At 39.0% G+C, this 24,413-nt stretch overlaps 1 protein-coding gene across 6 annotated transcripts in view; it reads left to right on the top strand.

The window, feature by feature from the left end:
- The window catches only part of ERC1 (ELKS/RAB6-interacting/CAST family member 1), a 348,818-nt gene that overhangs the window by 27,504 nt on the left and 296,901 nt on the right, over positions 1-24,413 (top strand). For all 6 annotated transcript variants that reach the window (XR_003001538.1, XR_003001537.1, XM_024733026.1 and 3 more), the window contains exons 2-3: positions 13,706-14,122; positions 24,209-24,283. Coding sequence is in view for 4 of the 6 variants with exons in the window: in XM_024733026.1 (XP_024588794.1) it covers positions 13,706-14,122; positions 24,209-24,283 (492 nt within the window). In the remaining 2 variants the exon portion in view is untranslated. The remainder of the gene's footprint in view (positions 1-13,705; positions 14,123-24,208; positions 24,284-24,413) is intronic.

Below are 24,413 nucleotides of genomic sequence, written 5' to 3'. Positions count from 1 at the left end.
GATACTTGATACAGTTTCAATTTTCTTAAATTTATCATGGCTTGCTTTGTGACCCAAGATATGATCTATCCTAGAGAATGTTCCATGAGCACTTGAGAAGAAAATGTATTCTGTTGTTTTGGATGGAATGTCCTGTAAATATCAATTAGGTCAGTCTTGTTTAATGTATCATTTAAAGCCTGTGTTTCCTTATTTATTTTCATTTTGGATGATCTGTCCATTGGTGAAAGTGGGGTGTTAAAAGTCCCCTACTATGATCATATTACTGTTGATTTCCCCTTTTATGGCTGTTAGCATTTGCCTTATGTACTGAGGTGCTCCTATGTTGGGTGCATAAGTATTTACAGTTGTTATATTCTTCTTGGATTGATCCCTTGATCATTATGTAGTGTCCTTCCTTGTCTCTTGTAACATTCTTTATTGTAAAGTCTATTTTGTCTGATACGAGAATTGCTACTCCAGCTTTCTTTTGATTTCTATTTGCATGGAATATCTTTTTCCATCCCCTCACTTTCAGTTTGTATGTGTCCCTAGTGGCTCTCTTGTAGACAGCATATATACGGGTCTTGTTTTTGTATCCATTCAGCAGTTTATGCATTTTGGTTGGAGCATTTAATCCATTTGCATTTAAGGTAATTATTGATATGTATGTTCCTATTACCATTTTCTTTCTTTCTTTTTTTTTTTTTTTGCGGTACGTGGGCCTCTCACTGTTGTGGCCTCTCCCGTTGCGGAGCACAGGCTCCGGACGTGCAGGCTCAGTGGCCGTGGCTCACGGGCTCAGCTGCGGATCTTCCCGGACCGGGACACGAACCCACGTCCCCTGCATCGGCAGGCGGACTCTCAACCACTGCGCCACCAGGGCAGCCCTCCTTTTTCTTTCTTAAGTGTTTAATTATTGTGAGATTTGTTCCATTGATCTCTTTGTTGATATTCTTTTTCCAGGACTACATTGATTTGATTATAACAGGCTTGCAATTTGTATTAATGGCCGATTGGGCATTGAAAAAAATTTCCTTCAGATATATATATACACACACACACATACATATACACATATACATATATATATATTTGCCATGCTTCTGTGCTGCCAGACATTCTTACCCCACTCTTCTTGTATGCTCAGGTGTCCGCTTAAATGGTACTTCTTCAAAGAGACCTTCCCTAACCATCCTGCCTAAAGTAGGGCAGTCTGTGCCAGTATCAGCACAAATAAATCAGTCAGCCTTTCAGAAGTCATTTCCTTTCACACCAAATCTTCCAGATGCAGTTCTCATATTCCTCATTATTGGGTGAGCTGTTAGAATGAAGACAACTATTGATCCACCATCAGCTCCTGTTTAATTGCTTAAAATTTCCAGCAATTAAATAGGAGGAAATTCTGTCATTTAAGAGAACTGACTTAGTAGAATTTAAGAGTATAAATTCTAAAGTTGTAGTTACAAAACTTATACAGTACATTTTTTAAAATACAGTACATTTTTGATTATGTCCTAGATGAAAACAACAGCCAGTGTCTGGGACAGAAGATCAGCAAGGCTCTGTAAAACCTTTGCCCCATTTTAAAATGAAGTATTAGGACATCTGTGCCATAGAGATTCAAGCTAGTGTCCCTGAGAATTTTCAGCTGCCCCAGAGTGGTGATTGCTCAATAGACTAACCTGGAGAGTGTGGGATGATTATCACAAGAGGACCACACACAATGATGACGTGGAAAGTGATTCGTTACAAACCATCAGTAGCATAAGAAAAGGATATTAAAAGAAAGTTTTTAGAGGTACTGATTTCAATGAGAAAAGGCTGGTGAGATATTTTGAGTCTTTACTAATTGGTTTTCTTCATGCAGGGCTTTCAAAAAGAAAACAAGTAATTTGAGCACACTAACCAACTTTATTCTTCATGACAAAAGAAAGCCCTTTGTGATTTTAATGCTGCTTAACTCTTTTCTTCACTGTTCATGGGGTTATAATCTTAAGCAAACAAACAAAAAAGTGCTGATTATAGGGCTGTGGTGCTTCAATGGCAGTAATGGCACTGACCCTAGTACAATTTTCAGTAGATAAACAGAGCGAATTGATTTATAACCATTATTCTAATTAAATAATAAGGTTCATGTTAGGGATTATGTTGTCAAGTGTGTTGTTTTGTCCTTATTTCTCACATGTTTTACTTTGGTGAAGAATTACGAGCTGTAAATGGTACAGATGAACTGGTTTGCAGGGCAGAAATAGAGACACAGATGTAGAGAACAAACGTATGGGCACCAAGGGGGGAAAGTGGCGGGGGGGTGGGTGGCGGTGGGATGAACTGGGAGATTGGGATTGACATATATACGCTACTATGTATAAAATAGATAACTAATAAGAACCTGCTGTGTAAAAAAATAAATAAAATAAACTTCAAACATTCAATAAAAGAAAAAAAAAAGAATTACGAGCTGTAATCCAAATGAATTGAAGGGACTATTGAGATGATCCAGTCATTGCTTTTTGAAAAACACTTTAAGCTGCAGACCCCTTTTTTCAAATGAATATTATTCAGATATGAAAATAAAACTTATTTTTAAAATTTATTTATTTTTGGCTGTGTTGGGTCTTCGTTGCTGTGCACAGGCTTTCTCTAGTTGCGGCGAGCGGTGTGGGGCGCAGGCTTCTCATCGCGGTGGCCTCTCTTGTTGTGGAGCACGGGCTCTAGGTGCGTGGGCTCTAGAGCGCAGGCTCAGTAGTTGTGGCGCACAGGCTTAGTTGCTCTGCAGCATGTGGGATCTTCCGGACCAGGGCTCGAGCCCGTGTCCCCTGCATTGGCAGGTGGATTCCCAGCCACTGTGCCACCAGGCAAGTCCCTAAAACTTATTTTAAGAAGTAAAATGAAAAAGAAGGCAAAGCTGTTCTGATTGAGGCAGGACTGGGGAGCCCAGATGCCCCAGTGTGGCCCTGCCAGGCATTCCCTGAAGATGTTCTTTAGAACCCCTAGGGCTTCCCAAGGCTGGGTTCAATAAGCCACTAACCAAACCTTTTGATTTTACAAACAGCAGCAACAGTAGCTGCTATTTATTGATAATTTACAGTGTGATAGGTGTTGTCTTACTGCTAATTATTATAATAACCCTGTAGATTAAATTTCATAATGTTCATAGTATAGATTAATAAATTAAGGCTCAGGGTGTTTAATTAACTTCACTGAAGTCATCCTGAGGGAACCAGGCATTGAACCCAGAGCCAGATCTTTCTTGGCCTGTGTTCTCCCCTTAGAGAAAGGGTCCTTACCAACTTCTTTCAGTTTCTGTGACACTGCTTTCCTGATTTCTACCCACTTCTCTGACTGCTCCCCTTGTCTCCTCTGCCTGCCATCTAATGTGGAATCAGTCCTAGGACTATCTCCTCTTGCTGTGTTTTCTTTTCCTAGGGAGGCTCATTCACTACCTTGGCCTCAGTTAACATCTGTGTACGAGAGCTTCCACACTTACATCTTTAGCTCATATCATTCCTCTAAGCTCCAGAGCCACACGCCCAGTTGCTCCCTCAAACCTGTTCTCAGCATCTCAAAAGCACATTCCATTCAGCTCAAGATTTCCCCTCGGGCTTCCCTGGTGGCGCAGTGGTTGAGAGTCCGCCTGCCGATGCAGGGGACGCGGGTTCGTGCCCCGGTCCGGGAAGATCCCACATGCCGCGGAGCGGCTGGACCCGTGAGCCATAGCCGCTGAGCCTGCGCGTCCGGAGCCTGTGCTCCGCAACAGGAGAGGCCACAACAGTGAGAGGCCCGTGTACCGCAAAAAAAAAAAAAAAAACATTTCCCCTCAATTCTGGTCCTTCCTTATTTTTTCCCATTTTTGTTTATGGTGCCACCACCTTGTCCATGGTGTTTAAGTCAGAAACTTCAGAATTTTCCTTGATTGCTTCACTCCCTCATTTCCCACCCTGCCAGTCAAATCCTGGTGGTCTTTTTTCTCTGAAGTATTTCTCGAAGCCATCCATTTTCCCACCCCACAGCCACTGTCATAGTTTGGTCATGTCGCTGTTGGCTGACATTATTGCAGTGGTCTCCCAATTTCCCCCAGTCTTTCTCTTTCCCCCTCATGTGTAGCCTCATCGCAGCCAGTCTGGGTTTTGTTTTTTTGCGGTACGCGGCCCTCTCACTGTTGTGGCCTCTCCCGATGCAGAGCACAGGCTCCGGACGCGCAGGCTCAGCGGCCATGGCTCACGGGCCCAGCCGCTCTGCAGCATGTGCGATCCTCCCGGACCGGGGCACGAACCCGCGTCCCCTGCATCGGCAGGCGGACCCTCAACCACTGCGCCACCAGGGAAGCCCTAATTTATTTATTTTTTGTTGGAGTATAGTTTACATACAGCAAAATACATGGATCTTCAGTATAATAGTTCCATGAGTTTTGCCAAATGCCAGTAGTCATATAATGCAGTCTTATGAAGATATAGAACATTTCCATCATCCCATAAGGTCCCCTTGAGCTCCTTCCCAATCAGTATTTTCCCTGCCCCCAGCACATAGATGGTGTTCTAATTCCTTTCACTTTAGATTAGTTTTGCCTGCTCTAGAACCTCTTATACATGGAACCACATAGTCTGTACTCTGTTGTGTTTGGCTTCTTTTGCTCGGCGTACTATTTTTTTTTTAAGTTTATTCGTGTTGTTGCATGTATCCATAGTCATCCTAATATTGAGTAGTTTTCATAGCATGGATATTGCATAATCAGTTTATCCATTCTCCTGTTGATGGGGTTGTTTCCAGTTTTGGCTCTTATGAATAAAGCAGTTGTAAACATTTTTATACAGATGTGTTTGTGGCCATGTTTTTATTTCTCTTGCGGAAATATCTAGAAGTGGAATCGCTGGGTCATAGGGTAAGTGCATGTTTAACTTTCCCCTAAAAGTAAGCAGTCAGCTGAAGTGAAGTGAAAGGTTTTGTGGTCATAGACCTAAGTATTCAAATTGAAAATATAACGTGATGAGTAAATATGGATATAGGAGATAAATGAAAATAATGGTAACACATGTATTTACTGGAGTTTATGTGATAAAATTGGTGAGAGTCAAGAAAACAAGTGTATTTTCCTTTTAAATACCCCATGAAGATACCATATGGTTTTATTTCCTCTCAACATGCTGCTAAAACATGAAGCAATCTTTTGTATTGTCTGTTTAGTACCTAAATTGATTTTCAAAAAAATTTTATTAATTTTTAAAGATTTCTTTTATCTACTTAACATTTTTACAGAAGCATGTGCAAAAGAGTCTTAGATATGCCTTATTTGATGGTTGCCATGGAAAATTTAAGGGATTGTATACAAAAAAAATTATATTTATACCTTGGTGTTTTGCTTTCGAAGCAATTATGATTTTCTCCATAATAGTTTGACTTTTTATTGTTATTTTATCCCCAGATGCTTCTTTGGTTTTATTTATCAAGATTCTCTTTCTCTCTCTTTTTAATTACACTTTTTAAAGATTTGTTCCTTGTAGAGAAATGCAGTTAAATTTTATATGTTGATCTTATATGCGCCAGGCTTGCTAAACTCTTTTTTAAAAAATATTTATTTATTTATTTTATTTTTGGCTGTGTCAGGTCTTAGGTGCTGCACACGGGATATTCCTTGCGGCATGCAGGATCTTTCGTTGCGGTACGCAGGCTCCAGAGCATGTGGGCTCTGGTGGGTTCTGTAGTTGTGGCACGTGCTGAGTTGCCCTGTGGCATGTGGGATGCAGAACCCACGTCCTCTGCATTAGAAGGTGGATTCCTAACCACTGGACCACCAGGGAAGTCCCTTGCTGGACTCTTAATGATACAGATATTTTGTCTGTAATTTCTTCTGAGTTTTCATCCTGTATAATGACTGTTTCTTGTTTTCTAATTCTTATACCTTTGATTTCCTTCTCTTGTCTTACTGCACTTGGTCTTAGTATCTCTAGAACAAAATATAACAGTGGACTATTGTAGTTTATCAGTTGCCTAGTGTAGGTTTGATTTTTACAAGAAAGCCCATTATTAAAGATGTAAGTCTTGAAAAAAAATGTGAGTAATTTGGTTGGTTTATTCTGGTTAGCTGATGTTCTTTTTATATGTTCTATGCTATTTTCTCCTCAAGACAGAAATATTTATGTAAATAATTTTGGTGGGCTTCATTTCAACTTAACACAGTTTAGTGATAGTGTGTGTGAAAGCATCTTAAACAATGGCAGTGTACACGAGTGCTTTTCTGTAAGACTGTAAGGTCATGATCTCTTTGTACTCTCCCTCAATATCAGTCTTCCTTGCCTCTTCTCTTTCTCTGGAGGAAAAGGAGGGGAAAAAAAGGAGAAGGGAATTCTATAGCTTCTGGAAAGCTTTGGGCACACAGTGACTTCAGTGTTGACATAGCTCTGTGAGACACAGACATTAGCCCCTGTTAGCTTTATGCCATGCGCTGCAGCTGAATGTCAGCAGGGACCGCACCGCCCCCAACAGCCAAGCTGCTGCCTCCGGTGTGTGTTTATTCAGCTGAATCCACTCCCAGTTGCAGCATTGCCAGGGTTAGCTCTTAACATGTTCACAGCTGATTGGTATCGCTTAACTCTTCTTTCTTTACCCTTATTTCTTCTTGATTTATGTACTAGTATTTCAGGGACTAAATCTGGGAATTTTGTTAACCTCATTGACGTCTGTTGCAGGTGCTTGAAACTTTTGGGTTGTAGAGCATGAAGAAAGAAGCGAGCTTGATACTTAAAATGCTGCTAGACTGAACAGTACCTTTATGGTCCCTTGTATTTAATTCTGCCGTTGCTTTGTTAGTACTGAGCGTTCTCAAGTAAACACTATGGAAATGGTTACTATAGGATCCCTCTGCTGGTTGATTTTGCTTTTAAGGTGAAAAAAATTTTTATTTTGATGTTATTTTTTAATGGAATGACGTCTTCAACCCCGACATTGCTTAGAATGATATTTTTACTATTGTAGTATCTGGTTTGGGATATTATCTTTTCTTCTTTCTGTACTTTTCTTCCTCCACCCATTCCTTCCTCTCTATTTTTGCCTTTTGTTCAGTTTGAGAGTCAGACAGGCTTTCTAGAGGAGATAATGCCTGATCTAAGGATGAAAGGACAGGTAGGATTTAGCTGGGAGTGAAAGTGAGGGAACAGGTAGAGGATACTCTTTAAGTAGAGGCTAAGGGGTAAGTAAATGGTATGGGGGTTTGGGTAACTGAAAGCTATTTGGCATTTCTAGAACTTGTACTAAAATCAGTTTATTGTCACTTGAGTTGTCTTTATGAGCACACAATAATAGAATGTGTCAGTGACCTTGGGACTTGCCCATTTTGATAGTATTTTCATTTATTCTTTAATTTCTCTTCTGGGTTATGCTGGCATGAAGGCAGATGTTCTTTTTTCTCTCCTGGATTCAGTAGCAGAGAGTAGCTGCTAGGAATCTGGAATAATTGCTTGTTCATTTTCTTGACTCTGACATCTTTTTTAGAGGAGAATAAGCTCAAAGTAGCATTCATTTAAGCAATTTAATCTATCCATTTGAATTCTGGTGTGGTTGTTTCTTGCATTGCAGTATGTCTCTTGCTTGTGTTTAGATCAGTCTGAGAACTTGGTTTTGGTTTAATATTGAGAGTTTACAGTGTGCTTTGCTGCACAGAAAATAAATCCTTGTCATCAACTGAAAGAATCAACGGAAAGAGTACTAGACGAATGATCAGATGAAATGAATTACCTTAGAGGCTCTTCCTTTGTCTCAGTCTTGGAGATTCAGACTCATTAAAAAACTTTGAGTTTCTTCTAAAATGATAGAAATTAGAATCCTTTCTTTTCATATTAAAGATTCGTGAATCCATATCATAGTGATCTTATAGAATCTAAACTTCATCTGAGTATGTTGCATATATAATAAGTGCTTTTATATGTCCCATTTCTCCTTCTTGAATATTCTTAATTTAAAATTTATAATAAGGTATAGTGCTGGTGTGTGAGTGTGTATATATAGCTATTAAGTTTTACCACTTTGTACGCTCTGTTTTTGGACAAGAACTCTATCCTACACTTTTTGTGTATGTTGTATAGTATTAAAAGTATAAAAGATACTTGTTGACAGTTTATTATTTGAAAATGCTTCTCTTCACTTCAGATCAAACACAAATAAATCCAGAGTGTATAATTAACATTTTTTTAAAAATTAGGATTGCATTTAGTATTTTGGCCAGTTTGTATTTGAGATAGAATTTTTTTTGTGTTAGCTGGTAAGGAACTAATTGTTACAGAATGAGAGTAATTCTCTCTGTTATAGGGGAAGGATATAATTTTCCAGGGACTTGATTTGCATCTACTATCTAGTAGCCATTTACTTTCAAAATAATGCGTGACAATTTGTTTTTGTCAGTCTTTCATCAAAAATTTATTGAGCACTTATTATACCAAACACTGTGCCGTGCCCCTGAGTAAAAAGATGAAAGTCCCAAGTTCTAGAAAGTTTTTCTTGAAGACAGATACAAAGAAATAAATTGCGGATTGGGCTGGTAAGTGCTCTTCTTAGGGACACATACGGTACAGCACAGATCAGAACATCACAGAGCCTGAGGATCGACTTGGGTGATGTTAGTAAGAATTATTATAAACTCTTTTGCATTTTGCATTGATAAAGTTTACTCAGTGTATGTATTTACATGTTTCAGGAAAAAAATCGGTCTTACATAATAGGATGCAGTACTGGTATTTTTTCTAATGGTTATCTTGACAAATAGTGCATTGAACTCTCTGGGATGCAGTATAATGTTTGTGATGATGACCATTTTCATGTATCCATAATATTCTTTTTCTGTAACTAAAAATAGCTCTAGACTCCATGGTTCTGTCATTTTAGAAATCAGGATAAACTGGATCAAAGCGTTCTCTTCAGAGAAACTAATGGAAGTTTTGCCTCAGAAGAGCTTCTGATATTTGTCTAAAATAGATGAAGCATTGTTGTGATCTTTTGTTGTTTCTGCGATGTATTTTTCTAAAAAAAAGATCATAAACCCTATCAGAGACTGAAGAATTTTCATTACTGTTATTCACAACATCCTACCATTTCACTGAGATACAGCTTGGTGTAATTTTAGCACAATCCTTGAACTAAATTTTAAGCTGTTATTTTTCCAGTCTTGCGGCTCAAGCTGAGTGTTAGAGTGAGCAGAAGTAGACTAGTGAGTGTTGGTGTACAATCTGGAATGTGAGAAGTGTGAGATCATTTTGGAGAGTGTCATGAGCAGAATTCCCAGATAGAAATTTTCCTAATATCTGACAACTGAGATCGTCCTACTAAATCCAGCATGTCTGTTTTTGGTCGATCACGGTAAATGTCTGTGATATGTGCAGATATGCTCACTTTATCTTCAGTACGAATGTGCTAGAGAAAGGGCAGGCTGGCTTACTGCCTGCTGCTTCTTTCTTCTCCCAAGGGAGTTGGCAGGAACTTTTATAAAGTGAATCTAGCTTGAATGTAGCCTAAAGAAGGGGTGCTGATTCCCATTACGACGGAGAAAATTGCTGTGTAGCCTTTTCGGCTACCAGTCAGAGCATCATTTTAATTCTATATTCTAGTGAAATGAGTGCAAGCAGAGCTGGAGAAGCAGGGCACATTAGTCGTTGTATTTTCTTTCTTCACCAAAACAGTGCTTGCCATACTAGTATAATCACAAGTGCTAAAGTGTATGTGAGACTGTTAGCTGTCGTCAACATCTGTTTCTCTTGATTTGAATGAATTTGGTGATGAGCGTCCAGAAAAGGAGGGACAGTTGTACCTAGAAATCAGTTTCACTGTTGAATTTGACTTCTGATATTTCCCTGTGGGATAAACTTGCTCAGGATTTATTTGGAGTTTTTGACTTCCAAAGGTAAAGAATGAAACTGGGGGTTGATTATAGGCTTCAGAGAATTAGCATTTTGACACATCTTTTTATTACGGATTTTGAACTCCAACAACTGTTGAGAATCTTTGCAGCATGATGCGGGTGGTTAAATTTATTTAAAGAACCATATTCATGCATTCAAATACCTGATAATTTTATTGTAAATTTATTTTTCGTAAGAAAAAGCCAATGCTTTTCAAGAGTTTGAAGACTGCCATAATTGAAAGTTCACTACTTGCTAAGCGTAATACCAAAACCAGAAACTATAAAAGAAGAGGTTCTTATCTTTGCACTAAAAAAATTCTCTATTTAAGTTGCCATAAACTATGTTAAAAGAAAAACGACAGATTTGGAAATATAGTTGTAACATGCACAGCAGGCAAAAGGTAGTTTTCCAAATATAAAAAGATATTAAAGTGGATTAGGAGAAAGGTTAAATGTCCCCAAAACAAAATGAACAAAGAACAAGGACAGATGAGTCACAAAGGAAGGAATACAAAGCACCTGTAGATATGTGAATAGATATTCAGTCTTACTTGTAATCAAAGAAAAGCCCAAAAAAGAAAGAGAAGAAAGAAAATACCCAGTTGTCAAAGGTATAGGAAAGTGCTCAGACATCGTTTGGTGGAAGTTTAAATCTGTACAGACCCTTTTAGAGGTAATTTGTTGTGTGTATTAAAATCATAACTGCATACCCTCTGATCCAGGAATTCCATCTTTCAGAATTTATCTCCAGGAAAAATTTGGATAGATGTGCAGAAATATACATGTGAAGGTGCCCATTATAATAGTGGAAAATAAGAACCAAACTAAATATTTATCAATGGTTATAAGTAAATTATTTAATATCAACACATTGGAATTCTATGGCAGGCATATTTTTTCCCCAGTGTTTAAAATTGTTGTAAAATACAGCTTACATTCACCATGTTAAACTTACCATCTTAACCAATTTTCAGGTGTACAGTTCATAAGGTACATTCATATTGTTTTGCAACCATCACCACCATCCATCTCCACAACTCTTTTCATCCTGTAAAACTGAATCTCTGCACCCATCAATCACTCCCTGTCTCCCGTCTCCCCAGCCCCTGGCAACCACTCTTTTGCTTCCTGTCTCTGTGAGGTAGACTGCTCTAGGGACCCTCATGTAAGTGGACTCGTGTAATATTTGTCTTTTGTGACGGGCTTATTTCATTTGGCATAGTGTCCATCCATGTTGCAGCGTGTGTCAGCATTTCCTTCCTTTTTGAGGCTGAAAAATATCATTAGGCATTTTTTAAAATTTAATTTTTGAGTGGGTAGTACATACATTTAGTTCAAATTCAAGAGGAGGGTTAGGAGGAGAGAAAGGTGGGAAGTGGCTGGGAAGTGACTGCAGATGTATATGGGATTTCTCTTAAGGGGTGATGGCAGTGTTCTAGAATTAGATAGCAGTGATCGATGCATGACTTTTTTTATTTTTTTGAACATTTACACATGAGTTTATTTCAATCTTTCTTTTTGCATAACTTTTAATATGCTGAAAACTGCTGACTTACACACTTTAAACCGGCAAACTTTATGGTGTATGTGAACTATGTCTCAAGAAAGCTATCATTAAAAAATTTTCAATGTCGGGCTTCCCTGGTGGCGCAGTGGTTGAGAGTCTGCCTGCCGATGCAGGGGACACGGGTTCGTGTCCCGGTCTGGGAAGATCCCATATGCCGTGGAGCGGCTGGGCCCATGAGCCATGGCCGCTGAGCCTGCGCGTCTGGAACCTGTGCTCCTCAACGGGAGAGGCCACAGCAGTGAGAGGCCCGCGTACCGCAAAAAAAAAAAAAAAAAATTTTCAATGTCAGTTACACCTCAGTTAAAAAAATTTTTTATGTGGAATAGAATAAAGTTTTCTTACATGTTGTCCCTCAGTGATTCCAGTCCGTTCCTCCCTTCCTCCTTTCTTGCCTTCCTCCGTTCCCCCAAATTAATTATTTCTTGTGTAACATTACAGAAGTATTTTTATTTCTTATGATATTTTTTATTTATAGTAAATAGTAAATATTTATTGTTCCCTCCCTTTTAACCAAAGTGGTAGCAAATTGAACACAGCCAAGCAGGCATCTCTGAAGTCTTTTCTCTTATTTTTAAAGGTAAAAATGTCTCTGTTTATTGATTACTTGCTTACTGAAGGGGATTTAGATAGTAGAAAAAAGTATGAAGAAAAATGTAAAATCTACCCATACCCAGACACTGGTAATTGTTTGCATCCTTTTAGACTTTTCTCTGCATGTATATACTTTTTTTAAAATTAATTTATTTTATTTTTGGCTGTGTTGGGTCTACATGTATATACTTTTTAAAAAGTAGAATCGCGATCATCCTATACTTGCTATTATATATCTGCTTTTTTACACTTAATATGTTGTAACTGTAGTTTTTAATCAGTAAATATAAATTTAAAAAAATTGATGCATAGTATTAAACTGGGTGGACATTTCTCATTTACTTAACTCATCACCTATTAATATCCATTTAGGTTGTTTCTAATTTTGTCACTGGTATAAACAACAATGAGCATCTTTGTACACTTGCCAGATCGTTTCCTTGAGATACTTACTGCTGTTTTGCAGTTTGCCAAAAGTTTTAAACAATGTATGTTTTAACATATATGCCACAAAGATTTCAATGATATTATTAGCTCTTTGAAAAGATGGTGCAGGCATTTATATCCTCATTTTAAATATGAGGAATCTGAAACCCAGAAAGAAGGCAATGTGTTCCAAATTAGGTTGCTCTTTAGTGTGAGAGCTGGAACTAAAACTCCTGTCTTCTGACTGTGGGTTAGTTTCCTTCCACTGTGGCACACTGCCAGACCTTGAATACCTTGAATACAAAGAGTGATTTTCTGTTGTTGCTTCTTCATTTCTAAAAACATGATTCTTGATGTAACTTCCTTTTAGGTTCTTTGTATAATGTTCTAGAATTTATCCATTCAAATTAAAGGTTCGTATACCTTCGTTAGGGATACAGGCTAAAGATATACCCTCTGAAACATTTTACTAGCTTATCTGCACTAACATTTTCATTTAGTTACTCAAATTACTCACTTATATTGTTGTCTCCTGTATAAATAACTCACACAGCCTCAGTTTTTTGTGTTTTGTTTTTTGTTTTTAAAGCTTCAAGTTATCTTATTACCTTTGGGTACTAGCTTCAGTGGGCTGCGAGAATTGCTTTAATTCGAATGCCAGCTCTGTTACTTACTGTGTGATCTTGGGGTGAGTTATATAAGTCTCTGCATGCATGGTGTCATCATCAATGAAATTCGATTAATAGTACACGTGTTATAGTGAGGATTAAATGAATTAACACATAAGGAGTGCAAAGCACGTTCTGGCATGCACTCATATGTTTATTATTGAATGTGCTGACTTAATTGTAAAACACTTAAAAGTCATTTTGTATTTTGACATCCTTTGTTTTTTGGTGAAATTTTTTGTATGATGTGTCCGTATTCCTATAGATTTTCCCTCTCCTCCCCTTCAGTTCCATGTAATACCTTCTGTTAATTTTGAACAGTGTCTTTATTTAGTCAAGCAAAGTGAGGAGCTGCCAGACTTACCTTGTTTCCTGTTGGTAATAAACGCAAGTTAAATTACTGGCATTTTACAGATTATCTCAATCATTTTTAAAGACAGTGTAAAACAGAATAATGTGAGTCCTCATTTGCTAAACGCAGGGTTCTGAGAGCTGTGGTAGCTGCTTTCTCACTCCCCGTAATCTGCTTTGTTTCTGCTACTTGAGGAGGAAAGCTCATTTGGGTTTTCCTTTTTGTCTTTATACCAGCACATGCAAATGACAATCCAGGCTCTCCAGGATGAACTGCGGATCCAGAGGGACCTGAACCAGCTGTTTCAACAGGATAGTAACAGTAGGACTGGTGAGCCTTGTGTGACAGAGCTGACGGAGGAGAACTTTCAGAGGCTGCACACTGAGCACGAGCGGCAGGCCAAGGAGCTGTTCCTCCTTCGAAAGACTCTGGAGGAGATGGAGCTGCGGATAGAGACTCAGAAGCAAACCCTGAACGCTCGGGACGAATCCATCAAGAAGCTTCTGGAGATGTTGCAGAGCAAGGGGCTTTCTGCTAAGGCTACTGAGGAGGACCATGAGAGAACAAGGAGACTGGCAGAGGCAGAGATGCACGTCCACCACCTCGAAAGCCTTTTGGAGCAGAAGGAAAAAGAGAACGCTCTGTTGAGAGAGGTGAGTGGCCACTTTCTCAGTTGTTACGACTGTCTTTTTTTCCTCATTAGTCAGCATTTTGACCTAGATAAATTTATATGCTCTCCTGAACTAGTGCAAGGGAATTTCTTCTTTCTTACCTAAATTCTGCACTGATTTCTGTTCTGATTTGCTGTCTTGTATGAGATGACATTGGCTGGCATGTATACTGGCTTAATACCTTTCTTGGTTTCTTTTTTCCCCCTCCTGATTTCTGTAGACTCATTTTGTTGCTAGAGGGGCACAGAATTTTCTTGACTTGTTTTTCATCTCTTGATTTGTTCATAGAGACACACACAACAAAACCAGAATTAGAGTAGCTAACTACTGCTCAATTTTAAAATATTAATAATTGAAAGTAAGCGATTCCCTCATTTTCGGCGTGCTTATGAAGTCCTAGGCAGCAGTAATGGATGTTTGCCCTGTGGTTTCCATGGAAACTGTTGTCTTGCTGTAAAAGATACGTGATAGAAATTATTTGCTGGGCTTCCCTGGTGGCATAGCGGTTAAGAATCCGCCTGCCAATGCAGGGGACATGGGTTCGAGGCCTGGTCCGGGAAGATCCCACATGCCGCGGAGCAACTGAACCTGTGCACCACAAGTGCTGAGCCTGCGCTCTAGAGCCCTCGAGACACAGCTACTGAGCCCATGTGCCTGGAGCCCGTGCTCCGCAACAAGAGAGGCCACCACAATGAGAGACCCGCGCACCGCAATGACGAATAGTCCCCGCTCGCCGCAACTAGAGAAAGCCCGCGTGTAGCAACGAAGACCCAATGCAGCCAAAAATAAATAAATAAAATTAAAAAAAAATATATTTGCTGCCCTGGAGGCACAGCTAGAGGGAATGATACAGAGGTGTGCTGTCACTTATTTTTAGAGAGGAACCTCAGACTTCAGCTGACCACTGTGACTACTGATAATTTTTCACTTTTCTATGTAATGCTTCACTTTAAGAAAGCTTAAGTGAAGAATTCATCTTACATTGAATTAAAAAAAAAATGACAGCTCTACTTCCCTATATGAGGTCAGAGTCTTCAGATAATTTTCACATTTGGATAGGGGGAAAAAAAATCTCAGAACTATTTTAGTGCCAGTCTGAATAATCCCTTTTTAAATGAAGTGTGAGGAAGGCAGTTAAAAGCAGCAAAGCAGCAACTTCCCCGATGGTGGAAGCGGTCTGTATCTGCTCTGTGCAGTGTGGTAGCCACTGGCTACGTGTGACTGTTGAGTAGTGGAAATGTGGTTAGTGTGACGGAGGAACTGAATTTTAAATTTTATTTAAATATAACTAATTTAAAATTAAATTTAATTAATCAAATTTAAATTTAAGTACCTCTGTGTAGGTAGTGGCTACTGTATTAGGTAGTGCAGAGATGCATAATGTAATGTTACCCGCTTTTCTTAATAATTTGTCTTGACCATCTTTCTTTCTTTGTCAGTACATGTAGAGTTTTGTAATTTCAATTGAATTTATAATGTTCTGTTGCATTTATTTATATTTCTTACTGTTGAAAATTTAGACTACTGTTAATTTTTCATTATTATAAAACTGTGCTGCAGTGAATATCCCTAGTAGCCATATATCCCTGTACATTAATTTTTTTCTTTAGCATGAATTTCCAGAAATGAGTCTGCTCAGGGTGTGTACGTTTTCAAAACTCTGAATATCAGTCTTGTCTCCCAGAAGGATTGGACCCGTTTATCCTCCCAGAAGCATATACTGTATTTTTATGGTTAATCTGCAGCTATGTGTGTTACAATCTTCAAATTACTGGACTGTTTTGTTTTAGAAAAATTTCTATCAACAACTACTGTGTTGTAGGCACTATCCTGAGTTTCTTTCAGTTTACTTTAAAGAGTTTATATTTTAATGAGGTAACCTGGAGCCAGGCCATAGAACATTGTTAGAGAAGGTGTGATCATCTCAAATCAAACAGCATGCAGCAGGAAAACCCTACCAGCATCGTGATGAACTTTGAATGTTATGTTTTTACTCCTTCTGTTCTGAATATTTCAACTTCTGCCCATTTATTTTTGAGTTTTAGAGTTAATAAATAGTGAATAGTTAAGGATTATGAAAAGCCACAGTGTTATTCTGGCAGAGAACAACCAGAAATATGGTGAATTTGAACAAGTAGTAGGAAAAAAAATGAATTTAAGACTAATTTTGAAGTAACAAGCTCTACAAATATTAAGTCCCACCACTTCTGAACATAATGTGGAAAGAAATATAGGCCTTGTCAGTTGTATCAATACACAATTCCAGTTGCTATTAGTAATGTAGCATCATGTTACAGGAAACACAGTCCTATGGATTAAAATTATTTAAGAGCAAGTAGAAGTGATCGCTTCAGGAACACATGTTTAGAATGCTGGTTCTCCTTTCTTTTTCTCCTACTTGCCTTCAAGACTTAGCTCAAATTTCAGTTCTTCTGTGAATTCTTCCTTGTGCAGCTCTATACATATATGTAGATGAGCCAGTAATATTATAGTCTACTTCCATGTGTGTTTCTTCATTGTTCACTTAATTTTTTGCACCAAGGATGTGGAGATATATATATATAGAGATATATATATATATATGAAATTTTATCTTGTCAGTGTCTAACAAATGCACAGTGGGTACTCAAGAAATGTTGGTTGAATAAGTTGAAATGTAGGGACAGAAGTTTAAGCCTGGAGCTTACAGAAAGAAGGATAGCTTTTCCAATTCTTTTTTCTCCAGTGTGACCACTGGATACTAAAACCTAACGAAGGTTAGAAAACAAACTAAAACTCCAAACCAGTTTTGCTTATGAGTTTAGATGTAGAAGTTATAAATAAGATATTGGCAGATAAAATCAGCATTATGATAAAAGGATAATATTCTGACCCAAAGGAGTTTATTCTAGCAATCCAGAACGGCTCAATATGGCATTCACAGTTATGATTTGTAATAGGTGAAAGGAAAAGACAACCTTGTAGTGTTTGATAGCTGTCTCAAAGACATTAGATAAAATGTTACAGACACTTGGAAAACTAAACCAAGTGAACTAAAAATAAGAATTGAATGACACTTTTATAGCATGATTTAAATAAAACAACTCAGTAAATGTGTATTATAAACATATTTTAAACTAGTAGCCAGAATTGTGCTTACTCTGACGTACACTAAGACGCATCCATTAAAGTTAGGGAGAGGCAAAGACAGCTGTGTTCATCAGTATTTACATTATTCTGGAAGTGTTAGGCAGTGCCGTTAGATAAGGAAAATGAAATAAATAATATCAGTAACGGTAATGGAAAGGATAGGGCTAAATTTTCATTACAGTGAAGATGGGAACATTAATATAAAGATGCTGCTTTCCCCCAACTCTGTGAATTTAATGTAATCCCAATAGGAATATTCTTGACATGTGCCCAAATGCTGTTGCAGTTTCTTTGCAAGAAGAACAGTGCGGGGACACTTGTTTAAGCAGCTCATGATATATGTGTTTTAAGCCCAGTGATATTAAAATGTGTGGTACTGGCACAGTAATAGATAGCTAGATTGATGAGACAGAATAGAACCCAGAAATAATATAGTTTTAAGCCTATGATACATGTTTGGGAATAATCGCCATCTTTTTGGAAAACAGTACATAGTTACATCAAATGAAGTTCTAGATGAAATAAAGAGCTACTTCTTAAAAAATAACAACACTAGAAGAGAATGTAAGAAAAAGGTTTTAGTACAATCTTGAGACAGGAAAGAATCTTTTATTGCCATAACAAGAGCCTTAAACAATTAAATTTGTGTATGTTAGAAAATACAGGTAACAGAAGCTAAAATGGTAATTTGGAGTAAAGCTTTGTAACATTGTGGCTCGATGTTTCGTTTCCAGAGTGACAAGGTGCTAGAGGCCTTTCTTTGCTCATTACTCAACAAACATCCATTGAGCTTCTAGAATGTATGTGACCTTGGGATACACGCTGGGTATACATTTTTCATGTCAGAACACATGGTCTGTGCCCTCCTAGAACTTAAAAATCTGGTGAGAGACAATAAACTGATAATTATGAGAGGAAATAAATTAGTTGAGTCTAATTATGTTGGGAGAGGGGATAAACAGGGTAAGCATCTTTGAGGAGGTGCCCTTTAAGGGAGACCTGAAGAAAGTTGAAACAGTCTTGCTGAGCATTTGGGTAAAATCATTTCATGAAGAAGGCTAACAGTTTCAAAGGCCTGATGAGAAGGAGTTTTCAGGAGACAGTAAGGAGACTAGAGGACAAAAGCATATTTAAGGGAAAGACAGGCATGAGATGAGAGGTTGAAGAGGTAGCCAGGGCCAGAGTCACTCATTCCATTCATCAGATATTTATTGGGCACTAACCCATGTGCAGAGCACAGGGAAATACAGTAGCAGTGAACAAAACAAAAATCAATCCATGCCCTCTAGGAGACAAAGCACTTGCCTTCAGGATCCCTGCAGGTAATGCAACAATTTTATTCAAAGTACGAGAGAAAACTGTGCCAATGTTTAATCAAGGGAGTGATCTAGCATAGCTTTTAAAATTTACTCTGGCTGTGTTGAGAATAAATGGGGGAGGGAGAATTACGAGTGAACAAGGAAGTCTAATAAAGAACTTAACAACTGTAGGTTGGGTGAGTGGTGACTTGAAATGGCTATGGTACATTCTATCACTAGTGTGTCAAGAAAGGCAGAAAGAATTGAGAGCTGGCAACGCTGGGATATCCATAGGTTGTATTATTATTGGATTATTGTCCATCTTTTAAAAAAGTGGGTTTTCATCAATTCCAAGGCTCATAGTTTTTCCCATCTCAACAGTATGAAATTGAGTTAATAAGTCTGGTCCTTGATGGCATCTTAAAATCTCTGTCATCAAGGCCGCAGTCCTGCTCTATTTGTTTGCCTGTGTACTCACAAACAGGCAGTTAACAGCTGCTCATTTTAGTCAATGTTGTGAGCGTTTTTGCTATTTCTCATGTTAACTTTAGCTGTTGTTCATTATGTCTTCAGTAATATTATGCTGTGAATCAGCATTGAAACAAACGGTTATTGCTATGGAGAAAGTTATAAAACAGTTCAGAATGATATATGATTAAACTTTATGGTTAAATAAGCAAAAAAGGGTCTTGCAATCAGTATAAAATAAAAATTCTGAATGATAGACGCTTGGGTCATGGTTTATTTGGAGGCATTTCCTTCTTTTCTTTCCAGCACATTAAACAGTGGTTTGCCTTACAATCAGTGGCATCTTAGATTTGATGAAATACAGTAACATTAAAATGGCATTCATATCCAGGAACATTTGTGATTTAGTTTTCCATTTTGTTTATGAACATGATTCTGTAGCTAGCAGGTAAATAATTCCCCCAAATAAAAGCCAAAGAAGAGAAACAAAAATTAAATTAAGCATTGTATTTTCTGTTTGTACTGAAACTACATTGTTACGTGACTTATTGTTAGATTTTGTATTGTTTACTGGAGTGCCTTTCCTTTGATGGATAGAAGCGTGAAGACATCTATTGGACACATACTGAGCTACAGTCAAGACGTGCTTAGTGCCTGGGGCCAGGCGTATGGAGTTTTAACAGGCTTTACGGGTGATTCTGTGGTACACCAAAGTTTGGTTCTCAGTCTGTTGGCAGAACTTACCTGAATTGGCTATGGAATTTTTGGATCGGCTCTCCATATGCATACCAAGCATTGTCTATAGGCTGAATAAATATTTCAGTTCTATATGTACTCCTGTTTTTTTGAAATGTAGATCCTATTGTGATGAATAAAATACTAATTTGTTGGGAATTCCCTAGCGGTCCAGTTGTTCGGACTCTGCGCTTCCATTGCAGGGGCCATGGGTTCGATTCCTGGTCGGGGAACTAAGATCCGCATGATGCACGACACGGCCAAAAAAAAAAAAAGAAATTAAAATACTAATTTGTTTTAAAACATTTACACGTATGTTAATTTTTGTCTCTATAATATTTCAGTCAACAAATCTTGTTTAGTACAAGTGTTCTCATGATAAGATTTGCAGCAGTGTTTGAGGTTTAAAAGCCCTACTCTTTAACTAGGTTCTAGGCTAGGAATTCTGCCTCTAACATGTCTGAGGAATGCCTGTCTGTATCTTTGGCAGTTGTAAGGTAAAAGCAGAGGAGGTTAGAGGGAAAAAAAGAGAAATAAACATATATAGAAAAAAAATAGAAACCTTGGACAAAAGAGTAGGAAGAATTAAAAAAGAAAAAGGGTCCCTAGTTAGTTTGCCCTTGCCTAGTGACTTTGGAAAGTGTGAACAGTTGCATCGCATAACTTGATTCAGGTTATCCTTCCTCATCTTTTTTTTGGTGTGTCATTTGTACCTCATTTCCATTTTGACAGGAAGATATGTTTTCTCAGAAGCATGCCACTACTTGAGATGGTAAAGGGTCAAAGTGCAGTGCTGTGTTACAACGGCGGAGTTGAGGTACAGGAAGAGTAGAGAGGGTTCCTTCTTCACTTCTCCGTGTGGAGTACAGTAAAGCCAGAACTTGTGTGGAGGATTGAAATCTGCCGAAGGGACGTCTACCCTTGAACCAAGGGTGTGCTGGAGGCTAAAACCTGAAACTTGAAAGAAAGAAATTTCAGACATAAGTACTACTTTTCAGTCACAAATGCTCCTTCCTCTCAGTTGTGTATGTAAATGTTGACTTACTTTTAAAAAGAAAGAAACTACGAACAACGGATAAATTTTGTTCCTAACTTGTTTGTTTTCTTTCTCTAGTCATTATTCTTTAGCAAATCAGTGAGAGGAACTGAACACATTTTCTACCGTGTACCACAGTTGACGGTATAACAAGATCCAGATAATTCTGCCTGTACTTTACTTTAATTTCTGTGCAGTGCAAATTTTCAGGCTAAAAAGAGGGAAATAAAGCAAGCACTAGCACATTCGACTTCTTACATTTGTCTGAATGGTACATTCTTTTTTATTCCCAGAGTCCTCTGCCTTTATTAACAGTGCAGGAGTCAGAGGCTCGATGTGCTCTCTGGGAAAGGGGAGTTGGTCAGCCCACTGACCGCAGGATGTGTTCATAATGAGCTTTAATGCGCAGGCCTTTGCACGGAAATCTGTTATGACTGATAGGTTTTACAAGATCTTAACGGGAAACTTTATGCCTGCGAATGATTTAAAGTGCACCCTAGTTCCTTAGCAGAGGAGGATTTTTTTTTTATTCAAATGGATTTCTTTCCTTATATATTGCTGATATGCTTGCTAGAGTTTAAAATGAAATTGTAATAGTTTCACTGTAAAGCATTTGGAAATTTCCCTAATCTGGAAGTAGGTAATGGGAAAGGCGTCAGATGAAATTAGTTCAGGGTCTGAACTGTGAGATATTTCAAAGAAATGCAGTTTTAGTATTTCAAGTAGATGCAGAAATATTAAGTGAAAAATGTGAAGTGTAGGATAGAGGACTTCGTTAAGAGGTGATGATTATTTACAATTAGCAGGATTCATTTTATTTTTGTTACATTTTAAAGTTTGCAGTCATTTATTAAACATAGTATTAAATCTCTGTGTGCCCAATTTGTCACCTGTTTACAGTGTAGGGAGTAGATTCAGTGTGGGCAAACTAGAGGCTGGGGGGTAACTGATGAATTTGTTGTTTTAATGCAGGTGAGAGGTGATTATGGCCTGAGCTAATGTGTTCAGATTTTGTCCTGGATTAATGTGTTCTGCATTTTACTGTCTTAATGAAGTGTTTTATCTTGCAGGGGTTAATTGTGGATTAACTCGATCCTTAAGGAGACTTGCTTTTACACTCTGTTGGCTCTAGTCTAGGTAGCCTCCCCTCCAGGGCTAGACTGTCTCTACTCCTAAGATGTGGCCTTCCTGGTGTCTCTGCTCAGTGCCTCTGATGTTCTCTCCACTTTGGCTCTTTGGAGCTTGAATTCTTCCCAGCCCCATGTGAGTTCAGGTAGTTGCTCGACTCGTAGCTCTCTGGTAGTTGTTCTGTCCCCAGTAGTTGTACTTGAACACTGTGGAGTCTTTCCCTGTACACGCAGGCTTAGTATTTGGTCAAAGACTCTGGGGGACCCCTGTCAGATCAGACACTGCTGCTTTTCTGGCTAGCGTCTTCCTCTGTGTCATTCTGCTCTGCACATTTCTACTGTCTTTGGGACTCTTACCCACTGATCTGTCTTCTGAGCTCTGCGGGACTGCTGTTTTCCATTTGGTCTTCCTCTCCCTGCGTCACATATTGGATAGCACTTCCGGACCATAACCTTGTTAGTGTCTCTTCTCTCAAGGATCATAGTCCTGGGCTGCTTGTTTTCCAGTGTCTGAAAACAGTTGCTTTATGCATTTTTGTCTAATTTTAACATAGTTATGACAGGAGGGCTAGTCTTCTGTCTGTTACGATCAGATTGTGTTGACCTGGTAGAGGGTGAGAAGTAAATAGGAAACTCGTTGAAGGATTGAAAACAGACTATTGCCGTGATTTGTTGATGCCTTATCTAGAGTACATCACTGCTTTCTTTAAAATGGACAGAGGAAATGAAAGGAAACTTAACTCGAGGCTGTTGTAGTAATCTAGGCTTAAACTAGACTGGAAGTGGAGTGAAATGATAAATTCAAGAACTCTTTTGAAGCTGGAACAATTAGGACCTGCTCTAGAAGGTGGTAGGTAGTGAAGGTGTGGGAGGAATGAAAGGAGACACTGCTGTTTGGCTTGAACCACCGGCAGGGCAATGCCGTTCAAGGAGATGGGCAACACTCATCGGCCTTCAGAGGAGGGGCTAGTTAAAGAGGAGAAAATCACGAGCTTTGTTTTGAATGAAATATGTTTGAGTGACCTAGTAAACATCTATATACATGTCAGATGGGCAGAGCAAGGGCAGGGCTAGAGTTTCACCAGCACTGTTCAGATGGGAAGTCTCCATCTGTATTCTCTGCCATCGCTAGGGGCTGTACCGGGGTACTCTGGAAGTACTGGCTGACTCAGAGACATCGACAGAATCTGACAAGAAGATAGCCTGAGGAGGTCTGGTAACTTCAGGGGGATCCTTGAAGACCCCAACTGTGATATTCTACCACCTCCTTCTTTCCTTTCTGATCCTGAACGCACTGACATTTGGATTGAAAAAAAATAGCTATGTTTTTCTGCTATTTGCTACAGGTAGACTGTTTAGGAAACTTGTTCAGCAGTCTTACCTTCTTTTTCTTTCTGATCGTAGCCCCTCTAGAGAGAGATTTCCATCGTAGGTAGCCCGGTGGTTGTTGCTCTGGGGGAGGATGCTATGCAAAGGAGGTCGTCAACACAAATGCTTTCAGTTGTTTTGTGCAGTGTGGACTGTGGCTACTTTGATTTCTCCTTTTTCTTTTTTTTTTTAAATAAATTTATTTATTTTTGGCTGTGTTGGGTCTTTGTTGCTGCGCACGGGCTTTCTCCAGTTACGGTGAGTGGGGGCTACTCTTCATTGCGGTGCACGGGCTTCTCATTGCGGTGGCCTCTCTTGTTGCGGAGCACAGGCTCTAGGCGCACGGGCTTCAGTAGTTGTGGCTCATGGGCTCTAGAGCGCAGGCTCAGTAGTTGTGGCACACGGGCTTAGTTGCTCTGCGGCATGTGGGATCTTCCCGGACTAGGGCTCGAACCCGTGTCCCCTGCATCGGCAGGCGGATTCCTAACCACTGCGCCACCAGGGAAGTCCTGATTTCTCCTTTTAAAAAGGGACTATTTCTAATCCCCTTTTTGGATTGTTTGGAGTTCTGATAATATGTCTCAGAGTCCTGTGGAAGAGTGACACACAACATGGGGATGTGCCGGAGCTTCACCTCTTGTGGTGGCTGGGGTCTGTGTGACTTACCGTGTATAACCAGGTGTGCAGAGATGGGGACCCTCCTGTGCCCCTTAGCCTGAATGCAGTCTGTGTGCTCCCTGGTCCACAGGGAAAGGTCAGGAAGACAGAAAGTGGATCAGAGTATCTTACAAGGCCGGGGTAGTCATCTTTGCATGTAACTACTACTCCCTTGCCTCTCCACTCTCCTCTTGAAAAAATGAGAGTGAAAAGGAGGACACTTACTCTCTTTTTTGCTTCTCTTGTATAGGAGATGCATCGGAGATTTGAGAATGCCCCCGATTCTGCCAAAACTAAAGCTCTGCAAACTGTTATCGAAATGAAGGTGAGTGAGAACTTCCTAAGGAATCTATGTGTCATTTCACACTTTCAAGTGATCACACTTTCATGTGTGAGTGTAAGAAAGTGGTGTGTAATAATAGTTCACTCATTTTGTAGGCTGAGAAGAAATAGTA

Source organism: Neophocaena asiaeorientalis, unplaced genomic scaffold (genome assembly GCF_003031525.2).
Source record: "Neophocaena asiaeorientalis asiaeorientalis breed wild unplaced genomic scaffold, Neophocaena_asiaeorientalis_V1.1 scaffold150, whole genome shotgun sequence".
NCBI lineage: Eukaryota > Metazoa > Chordata > Mammalia > Artiodactyla > Phocoenidae > Neophocaena > Neophocaena asiaeorientalis.
The sequence above is the reverse complement of the archived record's forward strand: the minus strand, read 5'-3'. Positions and strand labels throughout refer to the sequence as shown.